Below are 25,459 nucleotides of genomic sequence, written 5' to 3'. Positions count from 1 at the left end.
TGCTTAGTGTCTGTTTACTACTGCATACGTAAGCTTCATTTCATAGCAGCAAATACCTCAAATATTCTCCCCTCCCACCCCCCCCCAAAAAAAAAATATTAAAAATTAAAAAATTAACCTATTCTACACTTTAGGAGCTAGAGAATTGTGAAACAATTGGAACTATAATAGGCTTTCACTGTTGACAGAGAAGTGCCAAGAACCTATCCTTGCAGAACTGCAGAAACTTAACTGCGGTTCTGTGCACCTTGAGTCCACTATTTTATTCACCTATAATAAGCTGTTACTGTAGAATAGCTGAATGGCTGAGATGAGACTGCAGTCTGATGGGGTGTCCTAGTCACAATACCAGTGTTCTCTGTAGACGTAAAAGGAACTTTACACATAATAGAGCTGTTTCTGCTTTGGGGTGGTCATCCCAACATATCTTACACTTACTTGACTAATTTCTGCTTCTGTGGGCTTTGAACCACACCAAAGAACTCAGTTGTTTTGGTTGTACTGTGGCATTAAACAGTAGCTGCTACCTTAACAAAAGAAATGCTGATCTTAATAAAAATTCTCAAAGATAGCCAACCACTAAAAGCTTACTACAGCTTTACAGTAAAATAAAAATGGCTTGCCTTATAGTGTTGAGTTTGACAAACTTACCAGCTTTTTCCCTACTCTTGGTACTCCTGTAGTTTGGTTCTGCACGTGCCTCCCCCCCCAGTTAGTTTAATGCCAAGTTTTGGCTGAACCATTCACTTCTGTGGTGCAAGAAGTCATACCAATTTTTTTGGATGTTACTTGGTGTGAAGAAATACAGGCTCCTAGGCATGCAAGAGGACATACCCACACAATGTTTTAAGGCAATTAATCTGTTTTTTCCCAGTCTTTCAGAAAGGTGAGCATGCTGCCTTCTGTGTTTTGCCTGTTCAAGAACCAGCTCTGACAAAAATCCAGAAACTGCCCAATAGTGTATGTAAAGGGTTCACTGTATCCAGTATGGATATCTTAGTAGAACTGGAGCTTAAGCGTCTTCTGTGCAAAAGTGTTTGGGTATGCTGCCTTTCAGCACATGAGCTGATATTGAACTTAGCTTGGCATTCACGTACGTTGCACTGCTCCTTCCTCTTTACTTGTGTCCTTCAGAGTCAAAAGAGCAATTGGAGTAGCATAAATATACAGACTGCTGCATCTTACTGGAGTCTGATATTCCTGCTACCATTTTACATAGCATTGGGTTTCTTTACCCCTGGGAAAACCCTCCAACTTAACGTTTTGGATGGTTATGCTAAATAAGCAAACTGAGCCTTACTTTGGATTGCTGCCTTTGAAAATGCGGAGTAAAACCTAATCTAAAACTGCTCTATGTTCTGTTACCATGACAGTAAACAAATTCTTAAGAGTGGTTGGTATCTAACTGCATTATACAGTGAAGTCAAACTCTCCAAGTCTAAAACATCTGTACAAGTACTTTTGTGTTGAATTGAACCTATTTCGTGATACAAGTACATAGATCTTGTTGCCCTGTTGTGACTGGGAAACTTAGAAATTACTTAAGAAACCATTAAATGCTCCTAAGAGTTTCCTTGCAGAGGAGCATTAACTATGACTTGACCTTGTATTAAGACCATTGACATTAAATCAGCTTTTGAAGTTAACTTTTGTATGTGGTTCAGCTTGTTGGGAAAAAAAAAGTGCTGCTTTTGTGTACTGAGTATCATAGTTTCTTTAAAAGCATCTTTTAACTTGGTAGACTCTGTTTGCTGGAAAACATCTCAAGTTCCTTCTAGTCCTGGGAAAGTGGAGCATCTTTGTCAAATTTTAAGGCTGTCAGAAAAGTGAGACACACTTGGTTCATGCAGTGAGGTAGTCACTAAATTTATCAAGACTGTTTTGTGTCGTTCTGTATGTGGAGCAAAATCGCACAATTTTTCTCTAGAATTGGGTCACTTACATGCAGTTTTAAATATGTGCAGTAATAAGGGAATCTTAAATCCATGTTCTCATTGCTCAAGGGTAGACCTGAAACTTTTTAAAGATGCTCAGATAATTTTATCACAGGTAAATCTGAGCTAAGAATACAAGGGGCAGCTAGCTGTTCCCCTTTTCTTCTGTAACAGAGAAAGGGAAAATATCCTTAGTGCTACTTCTAGTGTTGTGTTTCAGTGGGAAACCCAAGAGGGGAAGAGAATTGCCTTGCAGCTGCTGACTTTGTTGACGTTCAGCCATAGGCTTCTAGCCATAGGCTTGTTTGGATGATTGAGATAAATGAGGTTAACATACAGAATGCTGTTGCTTAAAGAGCCACTCACTGGTACTTTAAATAAGCTTCAGTGGGAAAACTTTTGTATTAAACTGCATAGAAAAGGTCAACTTTGGTAACTGCTTTAAATGTAATATGTGGTATACGTTTTCTGAAAGTTGAGAAGATGGGGCAGGGGAGCAGTGGTGCTTTTGATGGACTTGTGCTTTCATTGGAAGGAAAGCCCTGTATTGAAAAGGAGCACTCCATTTTGAACTCTGATAACTCCAGACAAGTCACTAAACTCCCAAAGTGCTTTGTAAAACATGGATTATGTATATGCTGCTTGTGTATATTGTTTTATGAAGGAGAAACATCCTTTCATGCTATTAACTGGAGCCGAGATCGGCTTTCTGGTTTAAAGCCTACTGTCTATATAATAAATAACAGCTCCATTCACACCCTGTGTTTGTATCAGGTTGTACTACAGATCAAATGTTCTGATACTTGCTGAAATGTTTGTTGCATATCATTTTAAAGCGGGCTGTAATAATACAAATAGTTGTAATTCATTTACATTTCTACATAGAAATGATGTAGTTCACAGTGAAAACAATAAAAATCCTGCTTTTTTTATAGCAAATATGGAGTACCTTGAATAGCTGACCTTTGTAGCTACATGGCCTTGTTACAGAATATGTTTTATGTAACTCCAAGTGATGTGGGAGGATGTTGCTCCAGAAGACTCTTGGTTGAGCTCATATTCTGGTGTCTAAAAGTAGATTCAATGTGTTGGAATTACTTTGCTCATTCATTTTTCAGCATTGATCATGTAATGCTACTGCTGGGTTTTTTTTGATTCCTCCCCCAAGAATCTGTTTCCCAAGAATATAATACATGGCAAGAATATAATGGGCTAGTTCTATACCTGTGTACTAAGTTAAAAGCAAAGATACCCTGACTATCACTACAGGTTGGGCTGCATGGGATTATATGTTTTAAATAGCATAGCTGCAATTTTCATTATTACCTGAATCTCTTAATCACTTAATAAAATTGTAGAGAGTATGATTGAATGCACCTAGAAATGAACCAAGTCATGAAGTAAGGGAATGTAGTTTTACTGAGCGGATACTCTTCACTACACAGTACTAAACCAAGGAGGTGAGGTTAGTAGTCTGCTTTAAATTTATGACGAATACCTCACTCTGTGCCGCATCTTTTCTGCTGTAGAAAGAGCTTTGCCTCTGTCCTTAGACCAGTGTAATTACAAAGCCACTCTAAAACTTTTTTTTTTTTTTTTAGCGCAGTGAGGTGTGTGCTTGAGGGGCAAATGGAGATTTGTAGTACCTGTGCAGATTGTGGGAGAACTACTGATCACTCACCTTACTTCTGAGGACAACTTCAGGCACAGATATTTTTTAATTATTTTTTTCAAGTAAAGGAGCTCAGTGACAAACCTTTTCTCTCTTGCTTGTAGCAACAACATTTCTGAAAGGATCATAATGCTTTGGACCTGCCCTTCCTGGGAAGGAAGGGTGGGTGGTCTGCATACATCTATAGCCAAAGTGGAATTAATGGTTCTGTAATGTTTTTTGCATGCTTAACTTCTCATGGAGACCATGAACAGGACTGTGTGCTCGGTTTCCACTGATAGATGTGCTCTAAAATTTGGAGGTTATTCATCTAGGGATTGAAAGTGAAATCAACAGTTGTTTTTCCTGGCTTACTTTCCGTCTCCTGTTCCAAAGAGAGTGTGTGCCCTTTCCGTCCAGAAAGGCTGTGCAGTTGGAATATGTTTTCCAGTTCACTTGTGTAGATAGTGCTTTACTGGTTCTCCAGTTCTGCCTCCAGATTTTTTTTTTTACTGGCTACCGACCACAAATGATTCATTCATAAAAGTGAAAAAAAAAATAATAAAATTACTGTAGCCCATGAGACGCAATTAATCCACTGGTAGCCGTTAACTGCATCAACTGGGCCATAGTGAGAGACATAGGGTCGGTTTCTAACACCGCCGTATCAGTGTTTGGGTAGCCATGTCTGTTGCACCAAGTGCTCTCCTTCACAGGGCTAACATGAGGTTGCACCCAAAAAACCCCACACCCCAGGACTGGTGAGTTAGTGAGTATCAGGTTTAATATACAAATGAGATATATGTATTATGTAACACCCAAACTCTTAACGGGGTATGTAAGTGGGCGTGTGTGTGTATATATATATATATACACTCAGGTATGATACACAACACATGCTTTAGTATGGCTGATAGTTCTGGATATTCTTTAATTTTTCTGTCTCCTTCAAATGCAATTTGGTTATTTTCAGGGCTTGCTTAAGTGTGAAAGAGCAAAGGGACACTGGCTGGTAAGTAGTGTCTCTGGATGCTTTCCAGGAAAACTTGTCTTTTAGCAGGTTTATTCTAGCTGTCTGTCAGATGGACTAGAAAAGGGTAAAAGAAAATTGGGAGGTAGGAATGGACGTATACCAAAAAGAGGAAAACCTGATGAAACAAAAGCATTTGAGGTTGACTGGGGGCGATGAAGCGAGCAAGGTATGGAAAACCAGCAACCTGAAGCAGGCCAAAAGGCAGAGCGCTGAATGACGATGAGAATAGTGAGGGAGAGGAATAGTTGTATCTTCCATACAATAAGAGTCTAGTAGCTGCAGCATGTTCAGGTATGACCAACTCAACAACTGAGAAGTTGTAAAGGCTTTACTGTGTTCTTAGACTTCTTTATATAGTTTCATTTATAGGGGTTTTCTGTATTGCTGTATCTCTAATTATTTTTAATAGCGATTTTTATTCCTTTTTAATGTACTTTCCTCCCTTTTCCCTCTACTAAACTCATTCCCAGTATTTTGTTACTTCAGTGTGCTGCATTTCCACATGTCTTAAACTCTTGCTCTTTGCCACAGAAATACTGCCAGTGGCTCATATCAGTCTAACCTTTTTGGACATAAGTAGCTTCTCTTTGTTAATTCTGCTGCTCGCTCTAGTATTCTACAGACTAAGAAACCAGTTAGGATTCCTGAACAGATACCGTGACACTGGGAGAAAGCCATCAGTAGGGTTTAGTAGGTCTTTCAAAGCATTGTCCCCATATAGAGTTCTGTGTTTCAAAGACGTAACAGTGGTGCATGCTAATTACGATTTAAAATTACAAAACTTCACATAAAACCTTATAAAAATTATTCCATCTAAATGTGTGACAAACTTTTTGCAAGGCATCAGCAATGTTTCTGGGCGCTGCTTGCTTCACTGCATTTACCTCAAAATACTGCTTATTTAAAAACAAAAAGGAAAGTGCTATAGTGTACAAAAATCACAGAGTGAATATATTGAGACATATTAAATTGCTACTGCAGTTTTACTAACCCTTGCTTAACTATCTGGAAACAATTTTATTCCTTTGGTGCAGGAAATGAAAGCTGAAGATCTGTCAGTCTTGGGTCCTGCTTTCTTCATGAAAGCAAGCTCTAAAAGTAAGAACATTTTATGCTTTAACATTGTTTTATTGTACAAAAAAGCAATTTATTAAATACAGCATCTGTCATCCTTCAGAAAGACAAATACATGCACAGACACATGGGTTTTGCGCACATTTGTAGCTTGTCCCTTGAAATCAGTATGACTTTTTCTGTCCTTCTCAAAAGAGGAAAAACCTCGTTAAGTTTTCATGTGCTTCTAAAAGAAGCCTTTAAATATTGTCTGGTTTAGTACTGCATATGATGGAGTTAATACTCCTCAAACACTACTATTCCTTAGGCAGTGGCATTTCACAGTGATAAATTCATGTCTGAAATCTTGGTTATTTCATCTGTCATATCTTTGATCTCAGTTTGAACTTGTTAAATTGGCCAGTTTCTCATTCAGTAAAGCAATCTCCTTCTCCCGTCTTAATACATCCTCCACTAATCTTCCTATTCTCAGTGTTAGGTCATTTATTAATGGCTCCAAGGTGACAAAATCCTTTTTAATTTTGTACATCTTGGGTTTTAAGTCATTTGCAAATGTAACAGTCTTTAGAACTTTTGCTCTGTCACCTTCAAGATTCAAAAGTCTATCTGAATGCTTGTTGAAATCACTCCTTAACTCTGATAATGATGTCTTAATTTGCTCGATTTTTCTTGCGTTACTGGATGCCAAGTTTTGTAGTTTTGTGCTTCGATCGATGCTACTGGTAAGCAGGTCACCTATATTTTTTACTGTTGCCTTTTCACCTTTTTCTACTTTATCTTCTAGTGTTTGCAAAGAATCTGTCAGTGCAGTCATTTCTGAGACCAGGCCTGAAATGCGCCTTATGTCAGTTTTTACTGTCACAATCGTCAAGGTTATGTTTTTTGCTACAGAAGCTGCATTCTGTTCAACACTTGAAACTGCATGAAAAAGGGTTGTTAAATTGTTTTGCAGTTCTTCTTGTTTTTTAATTATGCTGCTACACCATGTTTTCATTGTATAAATATCTTCTTGCAGATGTTTAATGTGAGAAATTATTTGAAGATCTTCCAGCTGTTCCATTAAGTTCCAAGTCTTTTCACACTAGAGGGATACAAATAAAAATATTTGACAAGATTTCTAGCTTAACAACTTGCATCAAAAGAAGGGAAAATACCTGAGTGATACTATCTTCTGCAGTCCCAAATACATCAGTGTAGAACTTTGAGACCAAAATATCCACCAAACAGGCAAGCTGAAACATATTCTGAGGCTATAATTAGTTTCATACTAATCATTTTCTTGACACTAGTAGTAAAAAATTCACCAAAGACACAAGTATTTTTAACTTTTTGATTGGTGTTGGTCAGTCCTCACTAGCACAGAACTGTCTGCTTAAGAACAAAATACCAACATTTAGGTTGTAGAAAGTTGTGCTGGTTTCTTAGTTAATGCCCTCTAAGGATCAGCATTTCCTGTTCAACCTAGCGTATATTCAGTTTTCAATAGGGTTGAGGTTGATGAAAGATTTGAAATTGGGGAGCATACTACTAGTAACTTAGCCACCCTTCCCCAAAAATGTACAGAGTAGAAACACACTGGAATACACTTGTGGAAAGTATTTTAAAAAAATTTCCATACAGAATAGTATTTTTTAATGCAACATTGAATTATTTATTCCATACCTGTTCTGGAAGAGCAGTCTATTTTGAATTAGATCATGCACCAGGTCAGGGCAGCCCACTACAATATATTTTTATTGAATATGACTGTAAACATACAAATCTATACAGAAGGAATAAATATATGAAACTGGTAGACTTTGTAACACTGAGAAATGTAATAGTCTCTTGAATGGACCGTTTCATGAAGGTTTCATGAGAGTTCAAGATAAATGAATATACAAAACCAGAATAAATTAACTTTATCAGGCTTAGGTTTTAAGTGTTGTGTGTTCATAGTGTCTACTAAGCAATCTCCTTTATTAACTTCAGAAATAGGAAATTAACAAGACATAAGTCTGTTGACACAACTTTATGGTGGTCCTGATATCCAGTTTCAATGAACAGCTATCAGGCCTATGGGGTATCTATTTAGTTCCATGGGTGAATTAGATAGTCCCTGCCCCAAGCAGATAACTCCGTGGCTTTCATTAACTTGCTTTTGCAGCTCTTGGTTCACCCAGCTTTGGGAAACAATGCCAGTCAATGTCAGTGACACTTAAGTTCTGGGTCTGGTCCCCCCCCCCCCCCCCTTTGAAATGCAAAGCAATACCATACCTGTCATGTAATGCCTAACAGAGAACACTCTATAGAAGAAAAGGTTAAAATTGTTTCTAACAGCACCAAAACAAGCAAACAAAGCCACAAAAAAAAGAAAAATATCCCCAAACTAATACAGTGACTGATCATGCTGAACTTGCAAATTACGTGATGGAAGAAGAATCTAACAAGAATATCTGTTAATATCAGGCTATATGTAGTCTGACGCATTCAATGGCAGAACAAAAACTATGCCAGTGATTTTAAGAAGTTTGAAAAAGCCAGAAATAAGGTCTAAGCAGGCTATTTGCATGGGGTCAAAGAAGTAAAAGGTAATACCAGCTGCTATGTAATCCCCTGCTTATAAATACCAGTACAAGACAAGGTTCTTGGTAAGGGGTACTTTACTAGTGTTCTCTGTAACGCTGTTGTACCTAAGCTTCAGATGTTAGAAATGTACTTGGTGCTTTCCTGCACATAAAATACATAAATCCCAGTAACAACTCTTGACCTTGAGCCATGTGTGTACCATAAGCACAAAAACATTATGGTATATAATGCATTAAAAGCAAGGCAAATCTACATCTACCTAGCAATACAAACGGAATTCTTCACTGAGCTACAAGTCCATGGAATATAATACACTAAGTAACAATATAAAAAACTAAGTAGTGAAAATTAAATATAAATTGTAATCTGATGTCTCCAGTTTTGACTTTTTTCCCCCTTAAATCTAAATACTTCGCTTCAAATTCCTTTTTAATAAAAATGAACTGTTAATAAATAAGCTGAAAATAATCCTAGATTTAAGAAAATAACTCCTCCTTCAATGCAGTATTTCTTGCTCTCTAGCCTCTTTATTTTAAGTCTGCCTTTCAGTCTGATCCAATGCTTGTTCAAATAAATTAATGACAGTATTTCAGGCATCCTTCACATGTGTTAGAGTCACATTATTTATAATAAAAGTGCTCTTTCAACAATGAAAGAGCATGTAGAAAGAGATGTAGAACAATTTCTACATCCAAATTCACTTATCCCCGTTCTGGTCATTTCCTAAGTTACAGCTTTCTAAATTTGTTTCTTTTGATTTTGAAGATACTATTATGTCGTGCACTGCTTCGTCTAAAACCACTATTTCATTTTGCATTTTCATTATGCTGCTGTTGTACTGTATGCCTTCAAGAACCTTTTGCATCACCATTGTATCAGAAACAGTTTTCAGCATATTATTTTCCACAGTATATAGCTGTGTTGCCAAGTCCTCTATCTTTTTCTCCTTACTTAGCAATTCACTTGATAATCTAAGAATAGAGTGAATAGCATTTTCAATTGTTGGCAAATGGGTCTTACACTCCTCAACTTTAGGTTCATAGTTTGCAAGTTTGTGATTCAGGTCTGTGTCCTTGGCTACCAGACTAGTCTGTTCTTCTTCTAGCTTTTCAACTGCCTTTGCATGCAAGTCCAACTTTTGTTCAACTCTAGAGAATTCATCATCTTCTTGCCTTTTTAGTGTTTTAATATTTCTGGCTGTACTGTCTTCCAAATCTCTTACTCTTTCTGAAAGGGATTTAACTCTTTGGTCAACTTCATTAATTTGGGAAGTAACTTCTGTATGTATGAACTTTGCTTCAGATTTTAAATCGCTAGTGTTTGTGTTCATTTCATCCAAGCTTCTTCTCCAGGAATTTGTAACATTTTTTAACTTCTCATTAATGTTCTGCATCTTTATAGAGAGAGTCTGTTCATTGTTCTGAATGTCATTTATGATGTTATGAAGAGAAGACACTTCCTGCTCAAACTCAGTCATCACAAAGATGGATGAGGCAGCTTCTTGTAGGATACTTTCAGAAGACTCAAGCTGCATTTATAACACAAAACAATGTCCATGTCTACTTAACGAAACAAAACCATTTGCATTTATTTAACAGACATTAAAGTCCCTTAGAAATCACTTTACTTGTTACAAAGCTCCTATAGGAGTTGTTTTCATATTTCATCTTTAAGATACTGTTGATAAACCTAGCATGAAAAAGTCACGGAAAAAGGTATGTTTGTTGTTGAATTTCTATAGAATACATGCTATTTTATTTGCTGTCAACTCCTTATTTTTCATGGTGGTTTTGTTTGTTTTTTTAATATATCACACTATGTAAATCCTATGCAACATCTTGCAATCTGAAGTGCAGTATATAAATACCCAAATTAAATCATGTATAAATGATATCATTGAGATCAGTGCTCCAACATCACTGGCATAAGCCATGCTATTCTCTCATCATTATCTGTAAGATAATAAGGGACAATTTGGCAGCCAGGCCCAAGTTTTTTACTTGATAATGTCACACAGTTAAGAATAAAATAGCAATCAATAAATATTACTATTACTTCCTTATGTCTTCATATTATTTGAACAGTTCTGCTATGTAAAAACACCTGTAAATTTTCCTCAAATCAATGTATATTAGAATTAGACACAGAACTGTACTGGCAGAATGAAGTATGTACATAAAATAAGCTTTTGGAAATAGTTTAGCATCTAAAAATAACACAGATAGAACCACTATATTCACACACTTGAAGAATGGTATGGATTGATATGAAATATTCACCAAAGGCCTATTCACACACAAGTAGAACACATTATGAAAACTTATTTTAAAAATCAGTTCAATTTAACTAAATGACAACAAAGTAAAACAGCAGCAAATGTTCACCAGAGACTATCCAATTAAGATGTTAATAATTACCTTTTCAGAAATTAAGTTAACTTTGTTTTCCACATCCAGGAATTTTACAGCTTCTTGCTGTAAGAACTTGTACTTTTTTTCCATATCAGCAAATTGACCTGACTGCTGAAATAGGAACCTGCAAATTGCAAGTAAATAAATAGTAAATGTAACTACATAATTAGCATATATTAAGGGTTCTAGGACCTGATTCACGTCAATCTGTTACTGCAGGGATTTATGTTCACAGGATTTGTTAGATCAATATGAGGGGGAAAAAATGTTGGGATTTAATGAAGTTGATTTGTCTTCATACTTGAGTCACCTTCCAACAGAGGCAGAAAAATAAGGAAATGTCCATAGATGTACTTCTTTTTTACATTGTACACCACTCAAAAAGGAAAAATGTCTGATAAGACTGCTGATGTGGGGAGGCCATTACACGCTTATAATGCATTGCCTCACAATGTATTTTATTGATAAAGTATTATTTAACTGGTGGGGAAAAAAAACCCCAAAATAATTTGGACTTTCTTGCAAAGCATCACAAAATCATGCATAAAACCCTTTGGATTTAGAAAGGCTGGTTATCTCTGACACTGTTCAATTGTAACCATCCAGAAACCTTTGGTGAATTGTGGCAAAGTTTGCGTAGTTACTATTACAACAATGCTAGCTTTAACAGACAGTAGAGGTCTCAGTCCTGTACTTTACATACATTCTAGATTCATTTACTATGAACCTGGGAGGTTTCTGAACTGTAAGCACTTTGTCCAGTTAAAAAGGAAATGACACAACCAAGCAAAACCGCTTGAATTTTGCTGGATGTTTATTAATCCCAAAACAAGGTTTATTGTAGGCTGTGCACGGGTCCTCTCAGTAAGAACAATTTTATTGAGAACAACAGAGTTTAAAATACTTGTGCTTTCTTAAATTGACATTTATTAGTATATTGAATAGCAATTAGAAGTTTCAAAAGATCTACAATATTCTATACAGACTAAGTTAGGCAATAAAAACTGAAATGCTTGCTAGAGATAAATGCAAAACAGATATACATAAAACAGAGTGCAGAAGCATTGCTAATGATTTTGTTCTGTTATGTTGTTCTGCTTCTCAAAGACTTAGATAGTGAAATCTAGGTGATGTAAAAATAAGAACAAACTCTACCTTTGTTTTCAGATAGATCTCTAGAGTGTAATTATCTGGACCAATTTCTTGCACTAGAGCTCCGAGAATTTCATCATATCGTTTCTGCATGAAGCTCAGTTTCTGAAGGAATTAAGGTCCTGATGCTGCTAAGATACTGTAAAACATCTTTCACAAAAGTTATCTGACCTTTACTTGAAGACTCCACCTGATGAACAATTTACCACACTGCTGAGCAAATTATTTACAGAAAAGCTTCACTGCCACTGTTGAATTATTTATTACCTGCCAAATAAGCCTTGTTATCCTTTATTGTCAGATTAAGTTGCTCTTCACAGTTAGATGTGGTCTCCAAAGCAGGTATTTACAATTCATGAGCAAGGCACCTTTTAAACTTTCAACATGACAGAACAGATCGAGCTTCTGTAATCCCTCACTGTATACCCATGTTTCCACACTTGTGAATACTGCTATTCTTTTCTTGATCCTTCTAGCTTTAACAGTTTTCTATAGTCACTTAACCCACTGTATTCAAAGGTAACTAATCATATTGCCAGTGATTGAATACAGTATAGAATATTTAAAAAAATAATTAAAGTGCACTTTAGAGGGTTACCTACCAGGTCAGCATCAGGCAAACAGCAAGAGAAATTATGCTTAAGCTTGTCCGCGAGTCCATCCAAAAGGAGCTCCGATTATTGCTGGTCCTGGGACTTGCCAGCTTCCCACAATTACTGTGTTTCTCAGCCTTCTGTGAACCTTCATTGGTCTTGGACAAAGAAACACCTTTTTTCCTTTGCTTAACTTCAGACATTTTGTGTTTTTAAAAAGCAGAAGCAAGAGTATGCTAGGAAAAAAAACAAGACCAAAAAAGGACCGCTTACTTACAAACATCATCAAATATAACCTTTTGCCCATTTTGCTACACAAATACACCCCCAAAAATGTTTCCTTCAGTGTTTACTATGTAGTTTTCCAGTTACGTGAACTTTTGTAAAGTATAATACTTTCATAAGACTTTGTGAATTTTTTTCTGTACTATAGAGCACTGCTTTCATATTGTCTCAAACTGAACCGACACTTCAAACTTTAGCTAATTTCACCTTTCCAGAAATCCTTCATTGGTTGTACAATAAGCCATTTTGAAGATATATTTGAAATCACAGGGACTAAAAGCATGGTATTTCTTTTTATAGCTGATTACTGTCACAATTTCATCAGCAATTTCACTATTCTGTTGTTTTTTTTTTTAATTACCTACTCCACATTAAAGAAGAAAATTAATTTTTTCATTTTTTAAAAATGGAACTGCAAATCAAGCTTTAATTTAGAAACAGTTCTGTTGCAATGATTTCATGTAATCTGTAAAGCCATAGACATCAGTTAACACAAAGCCATTACCAGAAAAAATACTAAGAATAATGAAATAATGTGTCTAGATAAAGGTGTAATTTCCTCTTTACTAAACCCAAGGTCCAAATAGATTCAGGCAATATGAATCCCCAGTTCTGAACAGTACAAAAGCTCATACTCTAACCATCCAAGTGGAAGTAGGAGTGGTATTTTCAAGCCTAAAATCTTTCCACCATATTGCTCAAAATAGACTGGATCCCTGGTGGATTTGGTTTAGCACTATTTGAGACAAAAAATCCTCTGCTTCTTTCGGCAGTGTTGCCACGTAGGCAAATGTCTAAGTATTTAAGTATTAGAGATATTTACACAGTCACCTACATTATTTAAAACCTAGTTTGTCAGAGAAACACGAAGCTTAGCGCTGTCTGGAAGTCACAGTACCAGAAACCACACTCCGAGGTTGAAGTACATAGGATAAAAAACCCCTTCTTGTTCTCAAAAAAATTTTTAAAATTAGCAAAAATGGTATTTTGTAACTTAAAACACCTTTGGGAGGCAGAGTACGTATCATCTAGTTAAAATTATAAAACAAGAGAGCGAGATGAATAGTAGTCAGGGAAAGCGTTTAATAGAGGAACAGCAACTCGACTTGAACAGAGCAGCTTCGGAGAGCAGCCCCCCCCCCCCCCCCCCGCCGGACCCCCTCACCGCAGCCCCCCCCATACCCTGCCGGACCCCCTTACCGCAGCCCCCCCCCCCCGCCGGACCCCCTCACCGCAGCCCCCCCATACCCTGCCGGACCCCCTCACCGCGGCCGCCGCCTCAGCCCTGTCCGCGCTCGGCCCGGGGGACCGAAAGTGACCGTCTGCTCCTCCCCTCCAGGGCACTGCCGCGTCCCCTGCGCCCTCCGGGCTCCTAGGAACCCCCCCAGCCCAGGAGCCCCTCGCCCACCCTCGGCGCAGGCCTGCGGGGCACCGCCCGGCCGCGGCGCCACTCCCCTTCCCACCGCTCCCGCGGCCGCCCTTCTCCCTCCCTCGCAGCCGGGCACCCCCGCCGGCGAGCCCTCCCTACCCTCGGCGCTGCCTCCGGCCTCGACTGCCAGGCGGGGAGGACCAGCCTGCCCCGCCGCTGCCGCGTCCGCCCGCCCCGGGGCCCCGCCTCCGGCCCGGGCCAGCGCTGCTCCCTCGCCCGCTGCGGCCGCTCCCCCCGCCCGCGAGGCGCCACGTCAGGCGCGCGCCCGCTGAGGCAGTGGAGCGGCTGCGGTCGGCACTGCCGGGCCCGCGGCTCTGCGCCGGCGCGGGGACGCCGGGCTTTGTTCCGCGCGGGGCTGGCCGGGGCCGAGCTGCCGCCGGGGAGGCCAGCGGGGCGGGGTGGGGCGGGGCGGGCCGGCTCCCACCCCCGGGCCCCGAGGCAGGAAGCGCTGGCAGCGCGCTGCCTGCTCCGTGCGGGGTGGCGGCTCCTCCTCGGGGCCGGGCGAGAACTTGTTGCCGGTGGCTCCCGACGGCCCCGCGCTGCCCGCCGGGTGAGCAGGGAGAGGGAAGCGGGTGGGACGGACTGGGAAGGGCCCAGCCTGGGCGGTTTGGCCGCGGCGCCCCTGGGGCTGACTTCAGCCCGCGGCTCCGGCGGTGGCGGCCTGGCCCCCTGCCTCGGGGGGAACCGGCCGGGGCCGGGCCGAGCCCGGGCGTGGGGGTTGGTGGCGGGTGGCTCCTCTGAGCGCTCCGGTTTCTGTTTCGTTCTCCCTGCGGCTGGTCGCGGCGGCTCCGGCGAGGCGCGCCCAGGTGTGAGGTAACCCTTTGTGCTGTGTGCTGGCGGGGCGGGGGCGCTTTCCTTTTGTATTTGCTTCGCGTGCGGATCGATTTATTTTTTTTTTTTAAACCTGGACATTTTTTCGGCTGACGTCCCCTTTCCGAACCGGTGCGGTGGGGTAAAAGGTAGGTAGGGTGGCAGACTTCCCTAACCGCCTGAGTGTCAGTGGAAATACGAAATTCGGTGAGTGCGGCGGAAGAGGCGCTCGGCGCGGCCCCCGGCCCCCGCCCCCGCCGTGTCCCGCGCGCCCCCGGCCGCCGCGGGGGGAGGGGGGAGCGCTCCCGCGCGCCGCTGCGGAGCCGCTCCCGGAGGGGCGCGCGGTCCCCGTCGGAGCCTTCGGTCCTTGCGCAGGAGTGCGACCGGAGAGAGCGCTTTGATCGTTTGGGGCTGTCGGGGGCAGCTGAGGGGTATGGAAAACGTGTATGCAGCAGGCAGGAGTTTTCACCTTCTGCCCTTCTGCAGTTGGTTTAATGACCGAGGGAGAACGCGGGTTGGTGGTCGTGTGTCGGACACGAGGAGGCATAGCTCGGCTGTTGGCGTTCCGGGGGGCTCCAGCTTCCCTCACGAGAGGAGATCCGAGCGTGCTTGTATGGAGGCCTGAACTTGGAGGCAACGTCGAGTTCTCGAGCCGTTTGGTGCACGGGGGTTTTATTTTCTGTTGTATTTCTGCCCAGTGCTGTCAGCCGCGAGACCGGTTCACGTTCTCATTCTGTTGTCCCAATCGTGTGATCCAAGGACTTAAAAAATTTGAGCGATGTAGTTAGTGGGTGGGGTGAAGACCTTTTCATAGAGACGTTTACCAAGTTCCTAGTACATGAGAAGCTTGTGCAGTGATTCTTTAGTTCTGCAAGTGTTCATAAACATAAAATCATAGAAATGTGGAAAAGGACTACTTGGTTTTTTCTTTTCCAGAATTAGCAGTACATACCTGCTTTTTTAATGAAAACTTCATGTAGTGAGCACAAAAGTTTTAATATGAGTCTAATTAATTGTTAAAGATTGAAATTCTTTTTATACCTGCTTCATATGCCTCCAGGTGGAGCAATCCAAGAAATACTGTAGTCAGATTAATTATAATAATGCCTAGCTGGATGGTTTTATTAAATGTAATAGTATGTGGCATCTAAACAATATCTCAAGAATACTCTTCATATTCACTTGTGGAATGCTTGTGGCCTGTTACAACTTTACTATCAATATGCCTTTTTTTTACTCTGCTGAAAAGGCATATTAGATTTCCCTAGTGTTTTCTTGATGCTGCTGTACTGTCCAGCCAAGCTAGACTACTGAATCATAAATGGTATAACTAAATTAATTTAACGGTCTCTTTCTCAAGAGAGGAAGTGAAAAAACCTTACATTTTTTATCTTTCTACAGTTTATAGTGTGAGCTTGCCTGAAGAATCACTGTGTTTTCCATTAATTCACACTAATGCAGCTGCTCTGTTACTTTTTCTGACTAAAACTAAGATTCATAAGCTATTTTAAAACTTTTTTCCTTGTAAGTTATGTTCTGGTTCTGACTTTACTCCCCCCCCCTTTTCTTTTCACACTGAAGAAATATGGATGCCAAGAGTAAAAAATATTTACTTATGAATCGCCAAGCATTGGAAAAAGACATCAAGACTTCTTATATTATGGATCATATGATTTCTGATGAAGTACTAACATTACAGGAGGAGGAGAGAGTGAAACAACAGGTAGAATTGTCTCTGTTATTTATCTTCCTAGTCTACTTGCATATTTTTTCATCGTTTTTAAAAGTAGTAATTTCTGTATATCTCATTCCTGGATTCAGCAAATTCTTAAGTGAATGATTAGCATGCAGTTTTTATTGCACTTCATAAGGTTGAGATAAGGGCTTGGTCAAGTTGAAGGCTGTTTCTGTAACTGTAAACAGTCTAATTGACAGAGTGATAATTAGATGCTTTCTAAAGGTCTCAGTTTTGTATAACATACCTTTTAATATTTTTTTCTAGAGTACACAGAAGGAGCGAGCAGCTATGCTAATAAACATTATTCTTACAAAAGATAATAATTCATATAGATCCTTTTATAATGCACTACTTCATGAAGGGTACAGAGATCTTGCTGCGCTTCTTCAGGATGGCATCCCTGCTGTCTCTTCTGGTAACAGGAAGAGTTCAATGGATGGAATGACTTCACACGGTCAGTGTAAATACAGAAATCCCTGTGCCTGAAAGAAAAGACAAGTTGCCTTTTTTATTTCCAAGTGACTATCTGTAATACCTGTTCCAATGAAAAAGGAATACTGGTGTATTCACTTGTTTTGGTAGTGTAGTAGTCGGTATTCCTATATTTCATATATTTATTATGGCAGGAGAGTTACAACAGTTACAAGTTTTGTAGGTCATCTTTAAAAATGTTCATAAGTAATGTTTGTTTTAAAAGATGGGAAACCTGAGGCTCTCACAGTTTTCTCTAAATTGTAACATTTTTGTTGTACGTGAAAGACTTAGTTGTATATATTAAAGAAGTTGAATCTAACATAAAGAGTTGTAGCCTCCAAAATTCTGACGTTTATCTTGAAGAGTAATCTGTAATCTCCCAGACTACATTCCAATAGCTGATAAAATCAGGTTGCTTAATTCTCTTCACCAGAGCTTTCAGTTACGCTACATAAGATCCTTTTACCTACATTGTCATCAGTATCATCTTTGAGTGACATTAAATAAATGGGTGTTTTCTAATGGGAAGAACCTTCTAACTGCATATGACTGACTGCCATATTTACTGGCACTCTATGTTTTAAGAAGTGTCATAGGCATGTGGAATTTTCAAAATTTCAAAATTCAAATTTCAAAGTTATCAATATAATACAGCTGCTTTGTGGCCAGCAGTGGACAGGTAAAGTGCACGTTTCCTTTCCTGCTGTGTTTTACCTGCCCTATTGCAAGTCATGCCATCTTAGTTCAAATCAAAGGAAGTCTTGCTTAAACCACAATACTGTGCTGTAACTACAAAGTAACTACAAAGTAAAAGCCTTACACAGCATGCTTTTTTTTTCTTTTTCTGCTGCATCCATGGGGTGATAACTTCTGGCTGAGAAAGTGACTTGATTGTTGCGTATAGTAATGTTGAGCTGTGTTTGCCGTAATTTCTACTCGAGCTGTTAATTATCTTCTCACTTTTAGGGACTGATGTAACCAGCTTGCCTCCTATGTGGTTCTTAATTGGAACAGTATTGTATGTGGGAGGCTAGTTACCTGTTAAGTAATTTATTTCTAAAAAGCAATATTTTTTCACTGTTTGGTGGTGTGAGTCTAGTACTTTTTAGAGCAGTTGTGCAGGACATGAGGTCGGGGGGAGCCCACTAGTTATTTGGGGTGGGGACTTGTTTGGTTTATTTTGATGAGGCATCACATTTAGAAATGACTACTTTTTTTGTGTGTTTCTTGGTTTTAACTTTAGTTAAGACAGTTCTCTGCGAAGGAGGTGTACCACAGAGACCAGTTGTGTTTGTCACTCGGCCAGAACTGGTAGATGCTATTAAACAGAAACTGTGCTGCTTGGGAAGTGATCCAGGATGGGTCACGGTTTATGGAATGGCAGGCTGTGGGAAGACAGTTCTAACAGCAGAAGCTTTACGGGATCATCAACTCTTGGAAGGTACTTTTAGAAAAACATCTGTATTTTAATAAAAATTACTACAGGTATATGCATATTGGACATACATGGTAAAGTGTCTTATGTCATCTTGAAAGTAATTTGGGATTTAGGTTTATAAATTTCATAGTTGCCTCTGAAATACTTACTTGTGACTTACAGTTTATCATAACCATTGAATGCTCTAGGACCACTAAGTATTTTATTAATTTATGGAAAAAGATTGTGAATAGCTTTTCACCTTGGAATCTGCTTTGGTTTATGAGAGGAGGTGCATCCTTAATTAACTTGAAGTTATTTTGCACTAACAGAAAAAAAATCATATCTAGTTTATATTCCTTTTGGGCATTGCTTGTTAAGTCCTCAGACTCTTCTCCTTGCTATGTGAGTTTAAAAAATCTTGCTTTAACTTTTGCATGTATTTTAATGATGGCAGGCATTTGTGGAGTGATTACACTAGTATCCACTAGCTTAAAGCAGGTCATGTGCTAGCGAGGTCCTTCAGCGTGCCATCTCACTGGAGGTAGGGAATGGAGATCTATGTGGCAGCAAAGACACAAGGGTTATTGATACGTTAGAAACCACAGAAGCCTGAGAATGGCCACGTAGGATTTAGGGCTTCTCCTCGCGAAAGGTGGTGGGGTCAACAGCCCAAATGAAGCACACCTACAGCAATGCATGGAGCACGGGCAATAAACAGGAGCAGCTGGAAGCCATTGCACAGCCCGCAACAATGACACAAGTGTGAAACATAGTTGCCATCATGGAAGCATGGTGGGATGACTTGCACAAGTGCGTGCTGCAATGGATGGCTCTAAACTCTTCAGAAGGGATAGGCAAGGAAGGAGAGGCGGTGGATTAGCCCTGTACGTTAGGGACTGTGCTATGATTGTCTAGAGCTTAATGAGGGTGATGATAGGGTTGAGTATTTATGGGTAAGAATCAGAGCAAAGGCCAACAAGGCTGATATCATGGTGGAAGTCTGTTACAGACCGCCCAACCAGGATGAAGAGGCAGATGAAATATTCTATAAGCAGCTGGGAGAGACCTTGTTCTCATGGGGGGGGGGGGTGTCTTCAATTTAGCAGATGTCTCTGGAAATACAGTGCAGCAGAGAGGAAACAGTCTATGAGGCTCCTGGAGTGTGTGGAAGGTAACTTCCTGGCACAGCTGGTGAGGGAGCCAGCGGGGGAAGGTGCCCCACTGGGCCTGTTTGTGAACAGAGAAGGACTTGTGGGTGGTGTGATGGCTGGAGGCCATCTTGGGCATAGTGATCACAAAATTGATAGAGGTTTTGATTCTCGGAGAAGTGAGGAGGGGGAGGCAGCAGAAATGCTGGGTTGGACTTTGGGAGGGCAGAGCCTGGCCTGTTCAGGAGACTGGTTGAGAGAGTCCCTTGGGAGGCAGTCCCGAAGGGCAAAGGAGCTCAGGAAGGCCAGGCAATCTTTAAGAAGGAAATCTTACAGGTGTAGGAGCAGGCCATCCCCATGTGCCAAAAGACAAGCCAGTGGGGAAGAGGGTCGGCCTGGCTGAACGGAGAGCTTTGGCTGGAACTCCATAAAACCAGGAGAGTTTATGACCTTTGGAAGAAGGGGCAGGCAACTCTGGAGGACTATAAGGAAGTTGTGAGGTTATGCAGGGAGAAAATTCGAAGGGCCAAAGCCCAACTAGAACTTAACCTGGCTACTGCTGTAAAAGACAGTTAAAAATGTTTGTATAAATACATTAGCAACAAAAAGAGGAGGAGGAGGAAACGTACTGACACAGGATGAGGAAAAGGCTGAGGAACTTAATGCCACCTTTACCAGTAAGACCAGTTGTTCTCTGGTTACCCAGCCCCCTGTGGTGGAAGATGGGGGCAAGGAGCAGAATGAAGCCCCCATAATCCAATGGGAAATGGATTAGACACACACACAAGTCTATGGGGCCAGATGGGATCCACCCAAGGGTACCAAGGGAGCTGGCAGAAGTGCTCACTGAGCCATTTTCAACCATTTATCAGCAGTCTGGCTAATCTGGGAGGTCCCAATTGACTGGAAGTTAGCAAATGTGATGCCCGTCTACCAGGAGGGCCTGAAGGAGGATCTGGGGAACTACAGGCCTATCAGTCTGACCTCAGTGCTGGGAGTTATGGAGCAGATGATCCTGAATACCATCACGTGGCATGTGCAGGACAATCAGGTGATCAGTCAGCATGGGTTTATGAAAGGCAGGTCCTGCTTGACTAACTGATCTCCTTCTGTGACAAGGTGACCTGCTTAGTGGATGAGGGAAAGGCTGTGGATGTTGTCTACCTAGACTTTAATAAAGCTTTTGACACCATTTCCCACAACATTCTCCCGGAGAAACTGGCTGCTCATGGCCTGGACAAGTGTACTCTTTGCTGGGTCAAAAACTGGCTGGACAGCCGAGCCCAGAGAGTGGTGGTAAGTGGAGTTCCATCCAGCTGGTGGCCCATCACAGGTGGTGTTCCTCAGGGCTCTCATAAACATACTCGGTTTAGTGTCTTTATTAATGATCTGGATGAGGAGATTGAGTGCACCCTCAGTAAGTTTGCAGACTACACCAAGTTGGAGGTGGGATGTTGATCTGCTTGAGGGTAGGAAGGCCCTACAGAGGGATCTGGACTGGATCTGGGCCGAGGTCAGTTGTAAGAGGGTCAGCAAGAAGTGCCGTGTCCTGCACTTGGGTCACAACAAGCCCATGCCGTGATACAGTCTTGGGAAGAGTGACTGGAAAGCTGCCTGGCAGAAAAGGACCTGGGTGTGCTGGTCGGTAGCTGGCTGAACGTGAGCCAGCAGTGTGCCCAGGTGGCCAAGAAGGCCAACAATATCTTGACTTGTATCAGATCAGAAGCAGTGTGGCCAGCAGGACAAGGGAAGGGATCGTCCCCCTGCACATGGCACTGGTGAGGCCGCATCTCAAATCCAGTGTTCAGTTTTGGGCCCCTCACTGCAAGAAGGACACTGAGGTGCTGGAGCGTGTCCAGAGATGGGCAACGGAGCTGGGGAAGGGTCTAGAGAGCAAGGCCTTCAATGGGCAGCTGAGGGAAACAGGAGAAAAAGGGGCTGAGGGGAGACCTTAGAGCTCTCACCCACCTGAAAGGAGGTTATAGTGAGGTGGGTGTTAGTCTCATTTCCCAAGTAACAAGCAATAGGATAAGAGGAAATGGCCTCAGGTTGTACCGCAGGAGGTTTAGATTGAACACTGGGAAAAATTTCCTCACTGAAAGTGCTGTCAAGCATTGGAACAGGCTGCTCAGGGAAGTGGTTGAGTCATCATCCCTGGAAATACTTAAAAGATGTGTGGATGTGGCACTTAGGGACATGGTTTAGGAGTGGACTTGGCAGTGCCAGGTTAATGGTTGGACTCGATGATCTTAAACGTCTTTTCCAACCTAAATGATTCTAAGATAAATGAAACCATTTAATGATTATTATTTTTTTCCTCCTGCATAGGACACTTGATGGAGAAAGCAGGACTTGGACATTAGAAAATGTGATCTAGAGATAGTGACTACAGCATTCTCTGCTACAGCTGACTTTTCTAGATGCCTTCTTGTTCACTGATTTGGGATAATTTTCACATCCTAAACTCTGAACTCTTACAGTAGTGCAAAGTTGAAAAAGTAAATGCTAAGTCAGACTAGCAAGAAGATGGATGCAGAAGGGGTTGGTGAGGGACAGGTAGGAAGGCATGTAGGGAGGAGGGATGACAGCGTCAGTGGCAGTGCGAATTCTTCATTGGAACTTGCCCTACAGAGCCTGTTCCTTTAAAAATAAAAAAGTAGTGATCTTCTAGAACCATCCTTCGGTGTTAATGGTACAGTTGCAAGGCTGGCTTGCAACAGACTTTACAGTTTTATATTTTAATTGAAATTGAGTTATTGATTGCTGTCGTAAACTGCTAGTTGATTTCTGATTTTAAATGTATGGCATGATTAATATTGCTTTTTTTGTTAGATTACTTTCCAGGAGGAGTTCACTGGATCTCTGTTGGAAAACAGGACAAAGCAGGGCTCCTAATAAAACTTCAGAATCTCTGTAGTAGATTAGAGCATGACTCTACCCTCTCACAAAGGCCACCACTTAACATTGAGGAGGCTAAAGATCGTCTTCGTTTGCTGATGCTACGTAAATATTCCAGGTAATGTCAGTAAAATGGAACACTGTTTTTTTTAACTGATAAAACTTTGCCAACTAACTTCGGTCTAATCATTGTGGTGTCTGTGTTGTGGTTACATGTGTCTGTGGCATGTAGTTTGTGGTTTGTTGTTTGTGTGTTTTTTTTTTGTAAACCTGCTTCCTAACTCTTTCACTTCTTGCTTCCTCTTTTTTCTGTTTTACTGTAGATAATTATGAAGTGTTGTTCAAGGTGAAGCTAACAATACTTTTAGAATTTTCTAAATTTTCTAAATTTAGAATTTTCTAAATTACTGACTTGCTGATAAAAGTATAAGTAGGTCCAGATAAGCGTACAAAACCTGAAGGATAAATTGATGTTAGAGGCAGATGTGTAACACATGTAGTGTAAGTCTGTTCCTGTTTAGATGTATTTTTTTAATGGAGTAACTTAAGGGACACATTGTAGTCTTGTCCTGGATATGTATATATTTCGTAGGCTAATAAGGCTTCTGCTAGTGAAATATGTTAACCAGCTGTGCTGGAGTCACATTTGCTTGAAAAAATATGAGTTGTTTAATAATGGAAGTTGGGAACAAACAGTTGGAAATAAGAATTGCTCTAACTTTCAATGTTCTCTTCATGTACATAGAACGCTTCGCTGATGTGTAAGGATCATACAGCAGTAAAAGGGTGTGTATCACTGCAGAAAATTTTTTTTCTTTCCGGAACAGGCGATATCATTTTAAAGGATTTGGTCTAGATTTATCAAAATGAAAGCATGTTTTCATGATATGATCAATAATTGGTTGCCAAGAAACCAGTTGCTTTCAAACTTCAGGAGAAGTGACTTGATTTAATCAAGCAGTGTCTCAGTCACTGCACAACTTCTTTCATCTTTGAGCAATAGCTGTAGTTATTAGTTGAGGATTTCATTACTCTCTGGGAAGATCTGTACTAAACTAAACAAGCCTGCATGTGAGTGAAATGTATCAGGAATAATATTCCAACGTTATTATCTTTATAGATGACATAGAGTAGAAGAATACTGGCATTTTTGTACAAGAAAAAAAATATTCTCAGGAGGAAAAGATTTGAAAAACGCTGCCAGGTCTTCCACAAGAAATTTTTTAATTTTTGTGGAAGTCTTATATGAAAAGTGCAAACAAGACACTTTAAACTGAAAGTACAGGTTTCCCTGAAGTATGTTAATTGGTTGTCTCCATTGATACAATTCTTGTTATTTTTTATTCATTAACAAACAAAACAAATCTCTTCAATACAGAAAAATTTGGATGTTCAATTTATGCAAAACATCACAGTTCCTTCTGAGTGGAGAACTGTGTTACTTTCTTTTAGGGTGTATGTATCGCTATGGCAATGAGCTGTTGCAGAAGTTGGCAGCTACTCTACAGTCAAGTAACATGACAACCTAACATGGTTGATACACTATGCTGTGCTATATTGTTTGTACTGCACAAAGTGACTCATTTAAGAGGTACTTTCTGTGTTTTGTCAAAAGAGCATCTGTATTCTGTGGAAACTGAGGGGAAAAGAGAAAATTACAGCTTTGGAAACAGTTAGGCACTTGGTTTTATTGGAGGGCATTTCAATGCAGCTGTGGCAGTGTATTCCTTATAGACTGCCAGCTATCTCATGTAGGATGCTATTCACCTGGGAATGTTCATTAATGTGTTTCAAGATAAAGTAACAGATGTTAGGAGTATTGCAGAGAATGATTGTACCTCAAGTGCAGGGATTGCAGGGACAAGAATTGATTATAAAACTTTTCTCATAGTGTTCATCTTAGTCCCGTTTGCTCTTTCCCTTCTCCTCTATCCTAAACCCTTTGAGCGTATTGCCAAAATTGCTGTAAAGGTAGGAACTGTAGGAATCATATCCTTGAAAATTGTGTAAGTTCATGAAAATTGTCAGTTGGATAAAGAAAAGAAATCCAAGTAGGTGCCTTCAGTGGTGAAAAGGGGTATACAGAATTAATTGAAGGGAGACATTTTGTTGTCTTGCTAACTGTGCAGCATGGACACGTGAGCTGGGAACATGCTACACAGCCTGTGCTGCATCCTGCCGCTAGGTATGTGTGAGAATGTCATAAAAACAAACTGAAAGTCTTGATGATGATGGGTTATCTCAGAAATCATAGTGAGCATGGGAGGAGGTAAAGGGGAACGTACTAGGGAGTGAGGTGTGTAGGGTGCAAGTGTATTGAAAACAAAGCTTCACAAGATCTGCAGCTTGTGGGGGAGCTTGCTGTGCACTGAACTTCTCTTTGGTGACAGAAAGTCACTTCATCTATTTCTGGATCCAAATAGTCAACCCACTATATCTCTTGGGAATAAAGTATTAGTCAAAGGATTCAAACTGTGAATCCAGTACGTTTCTTGTGATTAAAATATTAGTTGAATGGAAACTTTCTGAGCAAAATAGCATTATTTATTTTGTTGGAATTAAGAAATTGAAACTATGGTATTCTTTAAAGAAATATTTCAGAATTAAGTCTCCTGTGATTGTTTTCAGAGTGTTTTGGGTTTATTGTTTTTGTTTAATTTTTTTAATAATTCTAATTAGAGCTTAAAATCTGTGTGTGTGGTTGAGGAAGAAAGTCACTGGCATCAAAAGATTAGGAGGACTTTGAAATTCTCAGATTAATTAGAAAATAAAATCAAGCTGTTATTCATGCTGCCCAGCATATTTTCAAGTGTGAAAGTACCATAAAATTAGTAATATATG

General features: G+C 40.5%; 2 protein-coding genes across 17 annotated transcripts in view; one reads left to right on the top strand and one right to left on the bottom strand.

Moving 5' to 3' along the window:
• Nucleotides 1-5,725: 5,725 nt before the first annotated feature.
• On the bottom strand, nucleotides 5,726-14,467 carry IKBIP (IKBKB interacting protein). Of its 5 annotated transcripts, none has more exons than XM_055807987.1 (4): nucleotides 14,230-14,428; nucleotides 12,426-12,652; nucleotides 10,678-10,795; nucleotides 5,726-6,773 (listed from the first exon to the last, which is right to left on the bottom strand). In XM_055807987.1, the coding sequence occupies exons 2-4, from the start codon at nucleotides 12,617-12,619 to the stop codon at nucleotides 6,069-6,071; spliced, it is 1,017 nt and encodes a 338-aa protein (XP_055663962.1). In that variant the 5' UTR covers nucleotides 12,620-12,652; nucleotides 14,230-14,428; the 3' UTR covers nucleotides 5,726-6,068. The 5 variants fall into 5 exon arrangements, with proteins under 5 accessions (XP_055663962.1, XP_055663959.1, XP_055663960.1 ...); XM_055807984.1 differs by lacking the exon at nucleotides 5,726-6,773 and adding an exon at nucleotides 7,274-9,788 and having other exon boundaries at nucleotides 14,230-14,467; XM_055807985.1 differs by lacking the exons at nucleotides 5,726-6,773; nucleotides 14,230-14,428 and adding exons at nucleotides 7,274-9,788; nucleotides 13,968-14,174.
• A 74-nt stretch (nucleotides 14,468-14,541) lies between these two features.
• Nucleotides 14,542-25,459, top strand: part of APAF1 (apoptotic peptidase activating factor 1) — a 41,238-nt gene continuing 30,320 nt past the window's right edge. For 5 of the 12 annotated variants that reach the window (XR_008747762.1, XR_008747760.1, XR_008747761.1 and 2 more), the window contains exons 1-5: nucleotides 14,543-14,680; nucleotides 16,522-16,663; nucleotides 16,943-17,132; nucleotides 18,396-18,593; nucleotides 22,553-22,736. Coding sequence is in view for 6 of the 12 variants with exons in the window: in XM_055807972.1 (XP_055663947.1) it covers nucleotides 16,526-16,663; nucleotides 16,943-17,132; nucleotides 18,396-18,593; nucleotides 22,553-22,736 (710 nt within the window). In the remaining 6 variants the exon portion in view is untranslated. Of the gene's footprint in view, nucleotides 14,681-14,831; nucleotides 14,944-16,521; nucleotides 16,664-16,942; nucleotides 17,133-18,395; nucleotides 18,594-22,552; nucleotides 22,737-23,363; nucleotides 23,405-25,459 lie in introns of those variants that run through there. The other 7 variants (XM_055807972.1, XM_055807973.1, XR_008747759.1 and 4 more) reach the window with 6 other exon arrangements.

This window comes from Falco peregrinus, chromosome 6 (genome assembly GCF_023634155.1).
Source record: "Falco peregrinus isolate bFalPer1 chromosome 6, bFalPer1.pri, whole genome shotgun sequence".
NCBI classification, from domain to species: domain Eukaryota; kingdom Metazoa; phylum Chordata; class Aves; order Falconiformes; family Falconidae; genus Falco; species Falco peregrinus.
This window is presented reverse-complemented; position numbering and strand designations above follow the sequence as displayed.